This window comes from Sinocyclocheilus anshuiensis, unplaced genomic scaffold (assembly GCF_001515605.1).
Source record: "Sinocyclocheilus anshuiensis isolate Anshui unplaced genomic scaffold, SAMN03320099.WGS_v1.1 scaffold641, whole genome shotgun sequence".
NCBI classification, from domain to species: domain Eukaryota; kingdom Metazoa; phylum Chordata; class Actinopteri; order Cypriniformes; family Cyprinidae; genus Sinocyclocheilus; species Sinocyclocheilus anshuiensis.
Window position 1 is genome coordinate 784701 of NW_015536503.1, and position 20407 is coordinate 805107.

Consider the following 20407-nt stretch of genomic DNA (forward strand, 5'->3'; position numbering starts at 1 on the left):
TGACCTGATTATAGCACTTAAAACCTGGAAAAGTCAGATTTTCATGATATGTCACCTTTAAGGAGCAGCTTTGTGGAGAATTTGTGATATTGTTGTCACATGCAAACAATGACCACTCTTTGTCATCAATTCCTGCAACTGCTTCAGAGTGGCTGTAGGTCTCTTTGTAGCCTCTCTGACCAGTTTCCTCCTGCCTCTTTCATCCAGTTTGGAGCGACGTCCTGATCCAGGGAGGGTCTGTGTTGTACCAAATACCTTCCACTTCTTAATAATAGACTTCACTGTGCTTCTAGGCATTGATAAAGTCTTTGAAATTATTTTGTATCCATCTCCTGACTTGTGCCTGTCCACAACTTTATCCCGGAGATCTTCTGACAGTGCCTTGCCACCCATAGTTGATTGTTTGTTTCAGTTGCACTACCAAGGACTGAAATGCTCCAGGAAAGCTCTTTTCATGCTGAGCTGATCAAAATGACCACAGCTGATCACAGTTGGACACACGTTTATTTATTTATTAAAAATAAAGTTGAATCAAAAATAATTACAATTAATAAAATGCTTACCTTTTATTACATAATAATAATAATAATAATAATAATAATAATATATAATTACACATAAAATGTATTTTGTAATCCCAGAAAATACACACTTTACTACCAGATTCACATTTGGAAAATTGTTTTTTGTTTTGTTTTGCTTTGTAATTGGTGGTACAACAAAAGTTTAATTGATTCTTAAATTAATGTTAAAATATTACAACAAAATATTGTGTTGCATTTTTTTGTCAAGTATATATAGTTAAGACTGTTATAATAAGGGCTGTTGTAGCTTCAAAACTAAACTAAAATAAAATAAAAAATTTAATTAAATTATTATGAACTGGGATTGCAGAGTCGGAATTACAGATTCTCAAATTTTGTAACCAAATCTCATAACATTGTGTTGCAGGTGCAATGCACTATGGGAATTGTATCACTGAGACTGATTGGCTTGGTATGCGATCAAGGTTATGATGATTTTCTTACACATTATCAAGCCAGACCATAACAATGAGAAAAAGAAAGTGTCAAAGAAAAAAGAACGACTTCTAATTCTGAGCAGGCAAACATACAGCCAAAGCCACTGCAGTCAAGTGCCCTTGAGGTCATTTAAATTCCATCGATCAGGCTAAAAACACTGTATTAGCAGCTTTCTTCAACACCTCAGACTTCAGCTCTCCACTGTGATCATGGAGCATTACGAGAAAGACACAAAACTACCAATAACATGATTGAGGAGGGGAAAATAAATAAATAACTTGTGAAAAAAAAACAGAGCACTCAGTTGAAATATGAGATTGTTTTACAGAGAGTATTGAGTGAAAATCGCTGGTGAATATATACGTAGAGTACATATATAGATATTGTTTCAGAGGCAATTTGAGTGGCCGCACCAATAAGCAGGCTGGAGGTGGCAGCCGCCGTCTCAGAGCTGTGATGGGCTGTCAGACACAAGCCACTGATAAACGAGCAAACTGAATTGAAAGAGACATGTAATATATATCAGCGTTTTATTCTCTTCTCTCTCTGTATCTCTCATTCCCTCTCTTTTTCCTTTTCGCTACTGGTACTGTTACAGTCCAGTGGCTAGAGAAGGAGTAGAGAGGAGAGACCAGGAGGAAACAGTAAAATAGAAAACACCATAATAATGTGGTACTGTATATTCAAAATCAATCTATTGCTTCCCAGAATGATTTGCGAAGTTGCTGCAAACAATATTTTTTTTAGTCACATTCTTCCACTGCTTTTTTGTTACGTGAAAGATTTTCAAGAACATACTGGTTGCTCTTTTCCATGCAAACACAACGAATGGCCACAAAAAGGACACAAAGCTCCATAAAGTATTGTAAAATTGTTCCATACGACTCATATGCTATATTACAAGTCGCCTGAATCTATTTCTATGAGAAATGGATGTAAATGTAAGTAATTATTTACTGAATATCTTGATATCTGTTGTATCTCTCCTTGGCATGCTGATCAATAGCAATTTAATGAATCTTTTCTTTTCTTTAATAAATGAATCCATTAATCTGGTTCACAAAACACACCTAAATGAGTCACGAATCAGACATCGAATTCAAACTAACCAAAGACAACTTGGCCACAAGTCAACATTTGCAGCGAATAATAACACATATTTGGCTACTTATTTTAATGAATTATTATTATTATTATTATTATTAATATTTTATAATTTAATTTATAATTTTATAATTAATATTTTTAAATAAACAAATAAAAATCGTATGCAACAATTGTTTATATAAATGTTTTAAAAGGTCAACATTTTCAGTGAATAATACGATTACATCTCTGACTATTTTAATGAATTATTTTTATTTTCATTGTAGAAAACAAAAAATATTATTATTAAATTAAATATTAATTTTATAATTGTTTTTATTTTCTATTATTATTATTATTAACACATACTTGAACTCATCTGCATATCATGGTTCTTGTATATAGAATATCCTATGATATACTGTATATATGGTCCTTAATCTTTTCTAAGCCAATATCCTGGGTAAAACCCAGAGCATTTATTATTTATGATGTCTAACCAACAAATCCTGATACGCAAATCCATTGGGCTCAGACACACTAGTGTCCAGCTGAGTGTGTCTCTCTCAGAAGGGCTGAGGTCTGTGTATGTGAATATGTTGACACACTGCCGGGAATACTGAACAGAGATCGTTGAGTGATTGATGAAGCTGCGAGTGATCAATAACTCCGCATGCAGAGTTGAAATGGTCTGAGAGCTGTCCTTGTAAAGAGACAGAGAGACTGGGCTAAAGCTAGCTGCCACGTGCAAGATCAGCTAGTTTCATGGACACAGGATAAGTCTAATCACTGACTTAAATGGAGCTTTAAACGAATATTCTGGGTTATTTTCTAACCTAATGTCAATGGACTGCATTTGTGGCATGCTGTCAATAACCACAGACTCATCCTTTTATTGTGTTCAAACAAACAGAAAGCACAGTTACAGTAAATCAATCATAATGGAAGCTTTTTAGCACTAGACTGGTCCAGATCAGCACTGATTTTACTGTGCATTTAGGCAACAACATGTACTGTAATGTAATTGTGTTAAGTGCAGGTGCTCTGCTAGTTTGTTGCAAACATGTTTTTGGTTGTTTCTTCAACAACAAAACTGTATAAATACACACACACACACACATATATATACAGTATATATAACCATTAAAAGTCTGGAGCAAGGATAGAAAATCATTCTACATAAATAAAAGTAATTTTTTTTTATCCTTAAGAGTTGTTTCAGACTTTTAAATGTAAAATACAACAAAAAATTGGTGTCATTAGCAAGACGAATCTACCATTATGTTCCAAAATAAATAAATAAATAAACATTTCCACCACAGAATGCTAGTAATAATAGTACATCATTTTAGATTTATGAGTGTTTATGACATTTTAGAAGAAGAAAAAACAAACACATAAGACAGAATTCTCCTGTTGCGTATATATGCCCAAAGTTTAATATTGCTACAAAATAAATGTATTAATTTGTAATTAATTTGTAAATGTCATAATTTATTGTAAAAAGAAGCTAAAAAGAAAAGTTTATTTTCTTACAATCTAACTTAAAATGCTTTTAAAAGGTAAATCCACAAGGCCTAAAAGGTGATACGAAAGTAGGTGAATTGTAGATTAAACGAGTTGAATGAGCACCAAGAGAGATGTGACCCTGGACCACAAAACCAGTAATAAGGGTCAATTTTTCGAAATTGACATTTATACATCATCTGAAAGCTGAATAAATAAGCTTTCCATTGATGTATGGTTTGTTAGGATATGACAATATTTGGCCGAGATACAACTATTTGAAAATCTGGAATCTGATGGTGCAAAAAAATCAAAATATTGAGAAAATCGCCTTTAAAGTTGTCCAAATGAAGTTCTTAGCAATGCATATTACCAATCAAAAATTAAGTTTTAATATATTTACAGTAGGAAATTGACAAAATATCTTCATGGAACATGATCTTTACTTAATATCCTAATGATTTTTGGCATAAAAGAAAAATCAATAATTTTGACCCATACAATGTATTTTTGGCTATTGCTACAAATATACCCCAGCAAATAAAGACTGGTTTTGTGGTGCAGGGTCACATATGGTAACAAAGGGCTAAACTGTTTGAACACCTATGGACACATAACCTACACTTTAAAATGGCTCATCACCAGAGATGGACCATTTTTGCACACTTTCACACCCCCTTCTGGGAGCTTAGTATGTGTATGTCCATTTGAGGACAGAGAGTCTGAGGTGAGGAGAGGTGGATGCCTCCCATCCCAGAGGCTCAGAGGAGGATCTGACCACGAGCTGCAGGAGGGTGTCAGATTGAGGACACAACAAATGAGCGAGCAAGGTTGCCGAGGGGCCTCAGTCGCACATTACAGATCAAGACAGCCTGCCTCACCATGGTATTGTAGAGCAAGACAGCCTGTCTCACCTCTGCCTCTATATAACACAGGACAGGCTGACTCACATTCTGCCTCTATAGCTCAGGACAGCTCATCTCACATTCTGCACCGCGCATTAGTGAGTTACTGTCAAGCGTTACGGTTATCATATCATGTTAGTGATAATGCAGCGCTTTAGTGTTCATTGCTATATATTCAGGAATTGTGGATAATGTAACTGCAAATGTATAGGTCATACCCTTTCCTTCAGCTTGGCCACTTGCTCTCTGTAGAAGGTGTCCTGCTTCCGGAGCTCTTTTTCTCTCTCCTCCAACTGTCTAGCCTGTGGAAAACACACACATAAACACACAATTGGATTCAGGACAAATTCAGTACACTATAAAGGAAAGAAGGAAATTTCCATCAACACTAGTAAAGTTTTTTTTTTCCTTCCAAAAGTTAGTGCATTTGTTTAAATATTGGATATCATAATATGATTATTGTGTGTCATTTCCAAGCAGTAATATATTTTGAAGTGTAAAAACTTTAAATTATTTAAAGTTTTATTCAAATTATAAACTTTTATTATTAAATTGTGTGTATTTATGATACATAAAGTGCTAGATATCAAATTAGCCTTAGGAAGACAAAACAGTCTGCCATTTCATTCCAAAACATTAAAATAAAAGACCCCCGCAGAATGCTATTAAACATAGAAATGTAATAAATAAACGTTATTTATAATACACCTTTCTTATACTACAAACATAGTGCTACAAACAATGTATAAAAAATAAGCTAAATAATACATAATACATGGAACATAAATACTAACATTAATTTTTACATATTAAATCTTAAAAAGGTATGTTTTTTTGCTCGAACACCATATTTGAATATATGCCAACTTATTTTGTGATTAGCAGTTAAATATGACTTAAATGTCTTTTCACAAAGAAGCTATGGCAAGACTTGGAATATGGCACATATGGAGCACTTTCATGGTGCTTTAAATCAGTTTTTAGCTTGATAGCCTCTGGTCACCATTTACTTTTATTGTATGGAAAAGATTCTGTTAAATTTCTCTTTGTGCACCATGAAAGAAAAAGTCAGAGTACTGTCCTACTAAAGTCCTTACACATAGCAGCACAGTAGATATTCTCTATCCTGAAGAGATGCACAGAGTCATTATGGCCTCAGGTTGCTGGTATTGTGAAAGATGACACAGACCTTTGATCATTCCAAGGGCATCAGTTCATGACAGGGTTCATGTGGGAACGCTCACTAAAACCATCTCTGTGTGGTACAGGCTTAGCGCGTGTGTGGATGTAAGAGACAAAGCGATAACATCAGCAGTGGAAGAATAGAGAATCTTTATGGCCTTATCCGTGATTCTCTGTCCTATCGCACATGCCTCTCCCCCTCCGTCACTTCTGACCTTCAGCTACTGGAAATGACCCTCGCTAATTTATAACACACTCAGAGAGGAGATATACTGACAGCCATGTTTACTGATTTTAATATTTTTATTTATGGCTTTAAAATGTATAGGACTTTTTGATCCCTTTTTGATATATATATACATATATATATATATTTAAGTGTGCATAAATAATCTGCTATCAACTCAATACATACTAAATATTAACCAAATAATACGTAATATTTCAATCATTTGCTTTATCAGATCACTATTAACATTCTGGTGGGTTTTCCAATAAACAAAATGTGCACTTTAGTTGTAGTTTTTTTTTTTTGTTGGATTATGTTGTGTTGGTCATCTTGAACTTGTGCTACCATGTAGCAGCGTGTTTGCAGCATCATGCAAAAGTTCTCAATTATAGATAGAACAATTCGCTTGATTAATTTATTGATTAATTTATTTCATAGGCAAAAGTGCCTCAACAATGAGAAAAAATTTCTTAGCTGGTGTACAAACACAATGGCAGGAAATCAAATGAAAGAAAAATGATGATTAGAAAAAAAATGCCAGCAGTAAATCACAGAAAAAGAGAAAGAAAGAGACAGAGAGAAAGAAGGACAGAGAGAGAAAGTCTTTTTAGGCATGCGGTACTGCAGCAGGAAGCAGGTAGAGACAGATATGGGATGTATAAATCAAACCTCTCATGCCTTACCTTTCTCTCCATCTGCTGGAGTGAGGGAGAGGAAAGAAAAGCACATAAAGAAAGAGAGAGAGAGAACAGCAATTTAATGATGAAGTTCCTATAATTATATTCAGTATTCAAAGGCTGAAGTTCACACACGCACACACACACACGCACGCGCACACGCACACGCACACGCACACACACAAACTGCAGTGTGAAGCAGTGGGGTGTTTGCTGTAGTGCAGGGACACAGAGAACGCACGATCAGCTCTGTGTTATCAAACACTGTCGCAAGGTGAGGAAGAGCTCTTCGCAACAAATCTCATCTAAAATCTAAACCCTGAAAATCTGATCTAATCTAAATCTAATCAGAGCAGAGCGATCTCCATCAGAGCTTAACTCCAGCGCTCATGGAGGCCTGTGCTGCTGATGAACTTCTCCCTGACTCAAATATATATAAACCCGCAGGTAAGTCTGCCTTGATTTCTAGGTCACTTAGAAGTGTTAATAATCCCAAAGAAAATTAAACTTCTTCATCTTCTCTCACACAAAATTCTCATTCATTTTGTTACGGGAAAGGTAACATTACCACATGACATTATTAAACTACACTTTTCTATAGAAGATTGGTGTTTGCTATCTGCTTGGGCCTTAGAGGTCTTTGCAAGGGCATTTTTAAGTGATTGCTAAGGTATTCTGATTTGCTTTTGTTTTTTGTATGTTTTTATGTTTTCTAGATGGTTGCATCTATGATATTTTGGTCTCTAAATATTGTTCGGTTCCATCCTTCAATGTAAGTCTACAGGATTTTAATGCGTTGCTCATGCAAAATCATAAAATATGCAATAGAACAACATTTTCAAATAATAAGTGTGTGATTTCTTGTCCATCGAGAGCCCTGCAGCAAAGTGTAATATTTTTGAAATATCCTTAAACATAAGCAAACACCACTAGTTTGACATTTCATCCCCTTACCAGGGTTTTTATAATTAACTAAAACAGAAAAAAAAATGAATTTACATTACTTGAAATAAATGTTAAATAAAATAAAATAGAAAAAATTTATTTTATTTCAACTAGTTGACATAGCAACATTTCTGATTTATTTTAGTTTACTGTGAACTTACTGTTAACTTGATATACTAAAATAACTAAAACTGAAAAAAAAAACACCAAAAAACAAAGTTACTAAAATATTAAATAAATGAAAATGAAAATGAAAAAAATATTTTAAAAATGACTGAAATATCTGTAATATTTTCTGTATGAAACTAAAATAACACAGCCTCTTACACATACACCAAAATGACTAATTATCCACTGAGATCTGAATGGACGGTGGACATTAGATATCAGCATGAAGCCTGAATGTGTTGCAAAAATAAACCCAAAACAGATATCTGGCTATTGGTTAGCATTATCTAATAGCCTACATAGTTTATGCGGCTATTATCACTTTATATATTAAGTGATATAATTTTATTTATTTATTTTTTGCACATTGTACACAATGAGACAAATAACATGCATTAAGAAAATAAACAGGGTCAGTTTTGATTTTACATTTACGTTTAGAGTGGCCCATGACACACATGAGCGTGTATAACATGGTTTAATAGCAACACAACCGCCGTTTAATCAAGTCCCACAGCTGCAGCTGTTAAGACGGACAGAACTGCTCTCCAAAAACACCCACAGCCCTCGACAGAAACGGTCCAACCCTCTGGCAGAATAAATCTGACCTCTGCACTGTTCCCATCCAGCACTCACTCGTGCACACAGACACATTCAAGTCTGTGAGCCAATTGAGGTCCTTGCGTGGGCGAGAAGCATTGTGGGTAATCAGTCAAGGAGACATTACAGCTCCAAATTTTCTATGGAAAGAAATGCAGCTACCGTTATTGACCTTCAGCACACAAGCACACACACAGAGCAGCTGCATTCACAGACCAGTAGGTAAACACAGTGAAAGCGTATCCAATGAGCAATTAAAGAACAGGGAGGCGCTGCCACCGATGTGCGCGCAGGGATTTTCCCTCTCATTCAACGCACCATAGAGGGCATATGGCAGCCCTCCGTCGCTCAGTCACACAGGCTGTCAGGATTATTTCCATCACATCACGCTCATTCAGTCTCCTGCAGGTCATTTAATCACATAACACTGCTAACAAAGGCCCCTGAGTCACATGACCAATATGCTCGCTATTATCCAGCTAATGAAGAACAGGGAGTGGGATGGGAGGCTGAGAAATGAAAGTGAAACTACAAACATTGAGAACAAGAGACAGGGAGGATGGGAGGGAGGACAATGAGAGTGATTTATCATACAAGATGTCACACCTCTCGTGACGTGTCCGGATGGAGAGAGAGAGAGAGACAGAGAGAGACCCACAGCAAACTCCAATCCCGCTGTTCTACAAAGAAACAAACTGATGACTCCCCATCAGAAGAGAAATGAGCTCGAAGAGAAACAATCACTGTTTTTTTTTTCCCTCAGGCCCAATTAGAAGACACCCATTACTAGATCTGTATGTCTTTTATTGTCTTGTATTTTAGTGATTTGATTTGAGCCATCTATTATGTTCAGAATTATATTTCTGAAAGTTACTGGCCGTATTAGTTACATCAAATTTTTACATCACATTTGGCGGTTGATGATGTTCATTCTGGGCCCAGTTTCCAACATTAGTATATGCAGAGTTGCAGGTGCTACACACAGCAAAAAGTTTGGCGTTTTTCCCTATAATTTTTTTAAAGATTTTCTGGCATTTGGAAATAGAAGCAACTGAATAATACTCCAAATTAAACCTCATCACTTCACTGTGACTGTGTGTGCCAAGTTTTGAATACCAAATAGACATTGTTGATGTGTGAATGTAGGAAGTTGTGCTCTATGTACTCATCTGACTTGTGTCAGTATTTCAGAACGAGTTGTTTTGGCAGCTTTTTTTTTCTGAGTGAAAAAAGTTTTGAGTTCTGAAAGTTGCATGATTTCAGAATACAATGAACTATGTTACTTCAAAAGGTCAATGAAAATTTGATTTCTCATTATTCGACCCGTTAAAAAATTTGTGCTGTTTTGTCGCCCACTCACACCCATTATAACAAAAACTTTGCTGGCGTGACTCAATTCAGGTTATTTTCAATCTAAAGCTTACACAGAGTGCTATTAAGTGCTTCAACAAAAATACAGTAACTATAAATGCAATTCCTATTCGTTTATACACATAAATGGACAAGCCAGACACCCAGTGTGCCAAAGATAGGCATTAAGTTGACTATAATCTAAACTATTCTTTTAAAGACACAACCAGCACCATCAACAAAGGTATCTTTTGTAAAACGAGCAATAAAAACAGATGCCCAGTGACATTTATCATTCTGGATCTGCTAAGTGAGAATTCAGCACGGCCCAAAGCAACAGATGGGCTGCATTTCCTCCAGCTCTTTCAAAAAAAAAAAAAAACTTAGATATAATACGTCAAAAAACTTTGTTTTAATTGCGAGCTCGACTCTTCCCACACAATCTCCGCTCTCGCACGGCAGGATGACTTCGGCATCAGCACAGCAGACCCCATGGTCAAATTAAATGGGTCGTTTAGAAGGAAGAGTGTCTTGCTGAATATCAATTAGCTGCAGCTGAAAAATTAAGAAGAGCAATGTTTTTAATTAGCCGAGTGCTATAGAGTTTGAGCTAGTGTAGAACGTACTGACATAACAGGTAAAAGCATGTACTGCGTGAGGGAGATATTTTAAAAATGCCTCGTTCTTCCTATTTCAATCCTTCTTCCCCCATTTCTGCTCCTTACGCCACCTGTTTTGTCATCTGCTCTCCTTCGCAAAGTACAGTGACGTTTCGGCAGCACAAGTTGGGTCTGGAAGGATCGTGCCTTGCCTCTTCTCGACCCGAGGTGAACCCTTCTTAATGAAATGGAGAAAACGCTAGCAAACATTGCCCGCAGAGACCCACGCATATGACAACAAATCAAAGCTCTTTGTTAAAAATGTTGTCTCTTTCACCATGACCTTCGATGGCCAAACCGAACAAGGTCAGTTACTCAGGCCCCGGCATCCATCACTAGGAACCCAGTTGCCAGAACAAACTCAGGAGTTCACCCGTCCAGCAGGCACAGTTCAAAGGTCAAATGTCGGGCCACAGCCAGCCTGTTCAGATCTAACTGGCACTGAGAATGACGGGAATAAAAGTGATAATGAGAGAGCGTAAAAGTGTACATGGGAAGAAAGACATGCCTGATTGTGTGAGCAGATAGAAACCGAGAGTTTGATTGTGAGCTTCCAAAAACCTTATGATTAATATCCCATCAATATCCCGTTTCAGGGAGCTCAATGCAGATAAAACGTCAACGTTCCTTTAACAAGGTCGAGTTTTGCATGATGATGTGCAAATAAGGTAGTCCTTGAAGATTTCACACCGTTTCAAGCGAAACATTTTTCTCTACGGGACGATCCTTCGCCCCCCTGAGATCATATCCTGCTAAAAGGTGTCTAGGAAGCTGGTGTATTACCCAGCAGTCTGTGCTGCTATGACAGGAAGGGTCAGTGGGTAATTGAGAGGGATGCTGAACAGAGGTCAGAGGTCATTCTTGCGTGGGCAGAAGGAGTTGACGGCCCCCTGTGTAGGACTGGACATGTCCTCTACTGAGACATGGGGGGAAAATGAACTGTCCTGGCAGAGTCCGGGCCTCATTTTCTGTGAGCAAAGATCAAATTAGCTGTGAACCAGAAGGCCTGTCCTTTACTATTAAATGGACCAGATACAAAGATTTCCCAATCAGACTTGGTGCCCTACATTCAGACCCCCACTCTACGAATGTCCTGGTACTCAGACACCACGATCGATCCAGTGCCCTAAAACACACAAGCATGTACATGCTTCTCTGTCCACCTGTCAAGAAGTATCTCCATCCGATCCATATGAATTGACAAAGTCACCCCATATGCTCATAGACAGATATATCAAAATTAGTGTCTGGTCTGGGAATATTGTCATTTAAATATTGTGTTCTAATCTGAAATACTGTCCATTTATATCTGTTTCTTGTTTAACGCAAGTCCCTTTCCTAAGGTCATCAGATCACCAAATAAAATCAAATATGCCCACTCTGAGTGGTTAATATAAATCATCATCAAAAAATAAAATAAAATAAATACAATATATATGTATATACATGTGTGTGTGTGTGTGTGTGTATGTGTCAGACTCTGTTCCGTGTTTTGTGGTTGTTTTCCTCATGTCTGAAAAAATTTAAAATTCCCCCAAAAATGATGGATTGGCCATTAGCACTATAAGCAAATGATGTCTGTTTCATTCATACTGGACACCAGAGGGGGCCCTCGCACAGGAAATCCACATTACATATCCAGTCACAGAAGTAGCGGAACTCATGACCCTCCAGGAAATCCCTTATATGGACAAAGGCATCGCTTACACGTGCGGTGCCGGTGATGATGCTTCTTACGTCCGTTTCAGAGTACCGGAGGACAAATATGCCAATCGATCGCTCAGGCATGGCACTGAAATGAGGCACCGAAATCTGCGTTCTGATTTGGTTCTAGTACATAACGGTTACATAGGTACCGGTGCCATATTGGTACCGGGTTTCGGTACCCAACCCTAGCTTTATAGTTTACCTCTATTACCTCTATAGTTTTTTTTTTAATTATTAGTGGTGCTTGTTAAAAATCCCTGACTTACACTGAACAAGGGACTTGAGTAACCAGAATAGCAAAGAGCAGGGATCCTCAACCTTTTTCAAGCTCCTTGGTGGAAAACAGAACAATACAAAATGCAAAAAAAACCAAACTAAAAAGAAGAAACACAAAACAAAGTAAAAAGGCATTAAAATTATACTTTTAATGTACATTTAGTACATTATATACATTTTTTTCTTTAATAACAAAAAACTTCTGAACTTCTACTTTAGCTTTGGTTGAAGTTAACTAAAATGCATAATTTTGTTAAATGTAAATTGCAACTTTTAAACAAAAATGTGTAAAAAAAATAAAATTATTATTTAAAATCAGTTGAGTTGAAAACCCTAGAAATGCCTTAGCAACCACTCAAAACAACCTAGCAACTGCACAGCAATACACTAAAACACTCAAAACTTGTACAAACAAAAATATTTCAGAATGTATTCCTGGTTATTCTGAGAGAAACATTTTCTAATTTAGATTGTGCTAAAAGATTCGACTGCCGATCTGTGACCAGTGGCAGGACAGTAACTCCTACATGGCCACTCTCTCTGTGCTCACATTTGGGCATCTTCTCAATTAAAGGCAGATAAACAGCAGGGCTGTGTTATCACTACACTCTCTGCAATTATCAGTGTGCCTCAAATTCACTGTGGAAAGTGTTGTCTTCATTTGCAAAAAAAAAAAAAAAACATTTTTTTTTACTATTTTGCCAATGCCGACGAAATGGAAACAAAATGAAACTGAAGCAGCTGGTAGCAGCAAGTCCACAAAGAATAAATCTAGGGTGAATAAAGCCAATGTCAATATGGGCATTAGTGGAAATCTAATTATGGCATTTGTCCATTTGGAGAAACCTCATGAACTGGTCCATTCACATTCGAGTACAGCCCTTTTCACCCAAAGATACATGATCAATCATGTTCACTATGTAAATTTAGGAAGGGATAATGTACAGTCGGCTGGCCGTTATCGCAAAATGAACCCAGACGGCGGAGCAAGGGTCTTAAATCACCCTGAAAGGGTTTATTTTGTCAAAATGACCGTCTGACTGTCCATTATCCTGTTTATTAAATATCTACTTACCAAATAAATGAATAAATAAATAGACTTGAAACATTGATTTGAGCTAAATTATTTAATTATGTGAGAAAAAGAAACTGCGGAGCAGAAAACAAGGAAGAACTATTTAAATGATCAAAAAATAAAGTTCTGCATTCATTAGAAAAAAAAAACAGTATTTATGCGCAGGATTCCAAAACTGACCAATCAGAATGAACTTTTTCAGAAATGTGTACAATAAATTAACTATTACAGATACTTCAGTCTACATTTTGATGCTTTTTTCCCCCTCCAATTTAGTGTCCTTCAGTACCAAGTCAAAATACGCCTTTGTTCATTGTACTGCTCACAACGCTTCCGGCGAACTTTAATTGCAAATCTATGCTCGTAATTAAGTGTGATAATCAAGGATTAGGGCGGTGGATAAGGAAAGCCCAGATCATAACAGCAATATTCCACTTATTTTAGTCTTTCTGGAGCTCTGCAACCTTTGCCAAGTAAGTGATTTTTTTTCTCATTTTATATAACTAGGGAAAGTCAGTTTCATGATTTGAAATGAGGTCTAAAAATAACAGTGTTTTCAAATACCTTCTCTCTCTAGAGGCATGGCAACATGCAGAAACCCTCCTGTTGCCTTTTGGGCTGTAAAATGACTTCACAAGCTGCTCTGTCACAAAGCAGCTTTCCTGACACCTGCTGCCATTCATCAATCCAACCCTGGCCGAAGTTCGTGGAAACGGGCGGCCGCCTGAGCCAATTAGCTGCCGGGGTGAGCGCCGGGCACCGATGCCAACCGCAGACCCAGCCAATTAGGGCCAGTTTCAGCACACTGGTGCTGCATGTGGGCAGCAAAGGCTACAGAACTCAGTGAACAAGGGGGAATCAGCAGGGAGCCCAAGCCGAGAAGGAGACGAGGGAAAACAGACGCACACGAAATGCACACACAAAGCAGGATTGTACGTTACACACCTAATTTACTGAAACTGAAACCAGCCATCCAAACACCCATATATTCACATGCTCAACATACATGGTTAGTCTTAGATTACCGTAAATCCAAAAAAAATAAAAAAATGCAAGTCTACCTTACTGCATTGGCACAACATCATTTTGCAGTCACGAACTGCATCCATTGTTGGCACACAGAACCTAGTTTGCATGCACTGCCATTACAAAGCTATTTGATATAACAGTGTTGGGGGAAACATGTTACAAGTTACATGCTACACAATCAGACAGCTTGTTCCAAGTAAGAGTTCAATAAATGAATATACTATTTCATTTATTTACTGAAAAATTAAAATGAAAACTCAAAATAAAGCAGGTAAATGGTACTATATTAAATAAAATATAAATAATTTTACAATTAAATATTATTAAATCAATTGTTTAGTTAAATAAACAAATAAAATGTATATAATTTGTAATAATTTGTTTATTATTTTAAATAAATAAATAGCACTGTCAATGTAAAAAAAAAAATGCTTCCAACCTTCCGACCCACAAATGTTTCACAAAATAACTTTTTTACATCATTTCTTCAAATTATTCTCTGCACAGGCTTACATATTCTTAATTATTGGTATTTTGTAAGAATCAGAGACTGTTTGAAGACCTTTACGAGTCTGTAGTTTGTCCAGAGCAGTGAATCTGCCCACTGTTTGCATGAACAAAAATGTCTCCCAAGTTCTTTGGTTTTGCAGCATGTTTTCACATTTTAATTCATCCCCACAGTGGTTATGTGATGTTGAGATCAACTCGGGACAACTGGGAGACTCTTACGACATCAAAAAAGGCTGCAAACAGTCATTGATGCTCAAGAAGGCAAAACAAGATTATGAACCAAGGTTATGTAAACTTTTGAACAGGATAGTGTAAATCAAGTTATTTTGTCTTGTGGAATATATGCAAACATCTGTTATCTATTAAACAAGCTGAAAATCTTACAGATTCTGCAAGGGGTATATAAACTTATCAGCACAAACTGCATGAATACTAACACATCTCTATTCATACTGTGGGTCACACACACACAAAAAACATCCTGTTTATCTCACTTAAGACTAAAGACGAAGAAAACTCCTTTCTCAAACCTCTTGAGCAAGGTAAAGAGAGGAAAAAACATTTTTCCCCTTACCAAATAGCACCTACTAGTACATCCAATTCAAAAACCAGCAAGTCCTCTTTAATACCTGGGAAATTAAATTGTGGGGTATTTTCAGTCAGGGCCAGTCAGCTGTATCTAAAAATGTAACAGCGTTTGAAGCACACAGACTTGCAAGGGGGAAGCTTGCTATGACTGGCACAACTTGAAGACCGCAGAAAAGAAGAGAAAAAGAGAGATTACAAGCTTAACTCAAGTGGCGTCTGCAGACCATTCAACCATCAAATAAAAAACATCTGCGGACTCTAATAGGTAGAGCTGATTGTAGAAGCAGAAAACTCGATTTGAGGTCAGAGGGGGAAAAAAAGAAAAAAAAAGTTCAGCCATAGTTCAACTATCAACTGATATACTGTTTCATTAAAAGTGCAGTTACAGTGGGTATAGAAAAGAATCACCGCCTTAAAATCATGTGCATTCACATGAAATGAAAACTCAATTCAGTAGTCAAAAAATAATTAATAATAATCAATAAAAGGAATAAATTAATTGTAAATGAAACCATTCAAACTGTTCAAAAAGTATTCCCACCTTTAAGTTCAAGATGACTGCCATATTGTAAACAGGAAAATATACTAAGTGCACATGAAACAATTACTGCAAGAACAAATTTTATTTATTTCTTTTAAAGGATAATTCTTTTTTACTGTGGCTCAAGTGTTGGTTAAGTGTTAAATAAGTGATGAATATTTTGGCACGATGTTTGAGATGCAAGAGCTTTACACAATCAGATAATTGCTAAACACTTTCGGGTGACTGCAAAAACAACAATCCCTGGTGATTTGCAGGGTGAGGAAATGTCAGGCATTTAATGCTTTCTTAGGCGCACATTTCAGGAGCTTTTGCAAGACTGTTCTTTTGTCTCAACAAATCACATCGCCAGCCATCAAATAAGTTGCATCGGTCACTGGTTTGGAGATTGATGATTCTGCGTTTGATTGAAATGTTCGCCCCAGGGTTTGCCAGTGTCTGAATGAAATGATATGCGTTGTGATTGATTGGCTGTCCTGAAAGATCGCTAGAGGGCCAGAGTCAGTGAAACCCAAACACTACCAGACTTGACAAGTTTATTAATGTCTAGAATCGCTGACAGCATGTATGGTCGAAAAGATACACGAGAACTTCTCATCACAGTGCAGAAATCATGAAATGCCAATGCAATGCATCTAAAATGAACAAGTTCAATATACTCAACAGGTCTATTGGGAAAATGACACTCTAGTTGGAATTTATGGCAGAAAGTCTGAGGAAATACAAGCGATTATAAGTGTCAAATAACATCCATTCTTGTGTCCACCAAACAAGCTGATGAACAAAAATCCAGAACCGCAAAACAAGATGGCTTACCACAGAAGTGTACATTGCAAGCGCTTTCAAAAGCTAGCAAAACTCAGGGTCTTACGACTGTAGAAAAAAGAGATTTGCTACTAAGCTGGTGGGCTTGGAGGAAAATTATTCATGGTTTCAGGTAGAGTCAGCGCTCTGTTCGAGAAGAAGGACAGCCATCGGAACAGCAACCTCAGAGCTCTTGGCTTGGGCGAGATAATTGGAGAGGCTAATTTGGGCGTGCGAAGACTGTTCCCGAAGAATGCAGCCGGCTCTAGCACTCAGCACTGCTATTGTACGTGACAAACAATGTCTGAAGACCAGAGCACGGTGTGAATTCTGATGAGAGTGGGATCGATGTCTCCTTGAACGAGGAGAGGAAAAATAAAATGCTCATAGAGCAGCACTGGTCATCTTAATAGTTCACAACCTTTAAAATATAAGCTGTGTTTCTCAGGAATTAGGCTCCAGTCATCTCTGAGAAGCAAGTCCTGGAAATGTGGTTTTCATTTGGTTTACAAAATCAATTTTTAGAACCCTGTATTGAATATTCACAATATAACTGAAACAATTCTGTTGGCAACAAAATTACGCAACTTTGTGATGATTGCATGCACAATTAAGTTTCCAATAGACTGCATCATTACATTTGTTGCATCCCCCACTTCAGTAAATTATTTTTTATAACTTAATTGTAATAACGTAATACTTTCATCAAGGACACATTAAGTTGACAGTATATATATATATATATATATATATATATATATATATAGAGAGAGAGAGAGAGAGAGAGATCGTCTTTTTTTACTTTCTATTCATCAAAGAATCCTGAACCTTCATTTGCATCTTCACTCAAAAATGTTCCCTGAAGTACCTCCATAGCAGTTTTTACAATAATAATAATAATAATAAAAAGTTAAAATATACACTACTGTACAAAATGTGAGATCACTAAGATTTTTCTTTTTAAAAATAAATAAATACTTTTATTCAGCAATGACACATGAATTTAATCATGTTACAAAAAAATATCTATTTCAAATAATTGCTGTTCTTTTAAACTTTCTAATTGTTTCCACAACAATATTACGCAGCACAGTTATTTTAAATTAAAAACAGTAATATTGTGAAATTTTATGACACTGTACTATCAAAAACATTACAAAAAAATCTTAATGACCCCAAACTTTTGAATGGTAGTGTATATGTAAATTATTTACTTATATAACAAAATATAATCAAAATACTGTAATTTCAATGCAAACAGCTAATAAAGACATACATACGTAAGGGCTGCACGATATGTTGTTTCAGCATCGATATCGCGATGGATGTGCGATGTTTAGTATAGGCTACTGATCGTTATATTTATACTGATTGTTTTCTTTGCTCACACACAGACACGGTGTTTACACCGGACGCAACAGCTGTACAGAGATACCCATTTTAAATACATTTAGTAACGGAGCTACTGCAAGCGACTTTCAGTGCTGGAAATCCATTTATCCTTTGTTGAAACTTCCGCGCCGTCGTGGAGAGCGCAGGTCACGCTTGCTTAGCAATGTCAGACGCCATGAAAGCGCAAGCTCCTGAGCGCTTTGGAAAGAAGGCGTTTTCCCACGCGTTTTTAGGCGCGACATGTGAACGGCCCCAAAGTCTGTCACTGGACGCGACCGTTGCATATCATTTGAACTTTGTGTCAGTACGTGTCATAAAGAGAACGCGGCATCAGTTTACTGTCGGGGATTTGTCGTGCTGCGCCACATCCAGTGTAGACAGCATCACTGATAATGAGTTAATTGTATTTTGTCGCGTCACGCACAGAGCATGTGAGCGACGCGGAGCGGTGTGACGCTCCGCTACGTGTTCCGCTCTATGGACGTGCGCTCCACTCAGTCGCTCTAACCGCCCGAGCAAGCGCTCCGTTAATATTCCGCTCACGCTCGCCGTAAACCAATTCCCGCTCGGATCCAGCTCCGTTCTGTAAAGAACAAATTTGCGTGCATTATATTAGATTATAAATTACTGCTGCCTATATCTAGCCTACATTCTGTAGGACTACCTATTGGTTCGGGTCAGTTTTTTTTTAAATAATATTTTAATAGGCCTAAGTGGTGTAGGCTAATATCTTCTGTACTCTGTAGTTCTGTATTTAGGCCTATATACAGCTGTGTGTTAGCTTAGGTCTACAGTTTAACTGAGATTATTTAATAACTACAGAGCTCCAAATATAATTTGAATTAACAATTCGTTTCTACGACGTCAGCAGGTTTTATTATTTTTGTAATTAATTTACTATTATTTATTAATTTTAAGCAATAATGATTTTAATAAGTAATTACGAAATATAATAATTCGTTCCACGATTTAGGCCTACTAAAACTAGGGAATGAACGAATTAACGAACGAATGAATTCGTGCCAGCTAAGTCTAAACAAGAGAACGAATACTTAATTCGTGGCCATAATTTAGACTAAACGAAAAAATTAATTCTTAATTCGTGGCCATAACTAGCCTATTCTAAATTCATGGCCGTGATTTTGTCTACATGTCATGATCGGGGCTCCGTACAACCGAATATAACCTTAGCCTACCTGTTTATTCATTTATTATGGTATGTAACTAGCTCACCTTTTGCTGCACCATGTTTGCGTAGCACAAGCAAATCACCAAACGGCATTCTGGGTTGAGCGAGTGGCGCTGAGCGTATTGAGCGAGCGGAGCGGAATCTTCAGAAAGGCGCTCTGCGCTCTTAAGGAAATATTACCACTCCGCTCACCCTCCGCTCCGCTCACATGCTCTGGTCGCAGCTCGCCTCCGGTGTAGACACGGTGAGAGCCACTCAGATGCACGTGAACACTGAATTCTGTTCTCTTCTACGTCTATTTGTGCCTGAAATACTGTGCTCTGCAAGTATCCTTGTAAATGCAGTTGCTTATGGCTTAGGTGAAGGGAAATTGAGAAAGAAAATGGATGTGTGTAACAGTAGCCTATATTGGTTTACAGCAGTTTAATGTTCCTGAGGCTTTCTGTGTTATGAATGTTAATCAAACAACAAAACACAAAGAAAAATCACTTTAATATCCCTAATATTGAGAAATTATCTATTAGATGTTTACCAGATAGCGTCTGTGCAAATGATCCGCACAAATGGAAGAAGTCTCGGATGGTCTGGAGTCTCTTCAGGAAGAAAATCTCATCCAAGACCTGCCTGGTCTGCACATTATCAAAGAAATGGACCTGCGTAGCTCTGGACTCCCGAATCACATCCACCTTTCTCCAGGCAGCAGGCACATCCATAGAGTTCAGCTAGAGGGGAGAACAGGATTCATTTAGACACCACTCCAATCTAATAAATCTCAGCTAGGGACAAAAACAGAAGAAAAACCTCAGAAAAACCAAGGGTTTTTTTTTTTTTTTTTTATCTTTCTCCACTTCTAAAACTTCTAAATTATCAAGATCCAAAAGCAAACCATCAAGATGTTTAGGGCAAATCAGAGATCTAAAGACAATAAAGACAAAATCCTGCTGTCCAAATGACCCGCCTTTCCTTA

General features: G+C 37.1%; 1 protein-coding gene across 6 annotated transcripts in view; it reads right to left on the reverse strand.

Annotated features, from left to right (window-relative positions):
• LOC107690666 (MICOS complex subunit Mic19-like) overlaps positions 1-20407 on the reverse strand; it is a 69562-nt gene that overhangs the window by 22190 nt on the left and 26965 nt on the right. For 4 of the 6 annotated variants that reach the window (XM_016489088.1, XM_016489082.1, XM_016489063.1 and 1 more), the window contains 2 exons: positions 6614-6628; positions 4738-4821 (listed from right to left, as the gene is read on the reverse strand). In XM_016489088.1, the coding sequence (XP_016344574.1) occupies positions 4738-4821; positions 6614-6628 (99 nt within the window). The remainder of the gene's footprint in view (positions 1-4737; positions 4822-6613; positions 6629-20407) is intronic. The other 2 variants (XM_016489070.1, XM_016489077.1) reach the window with 2 other exon arrangements.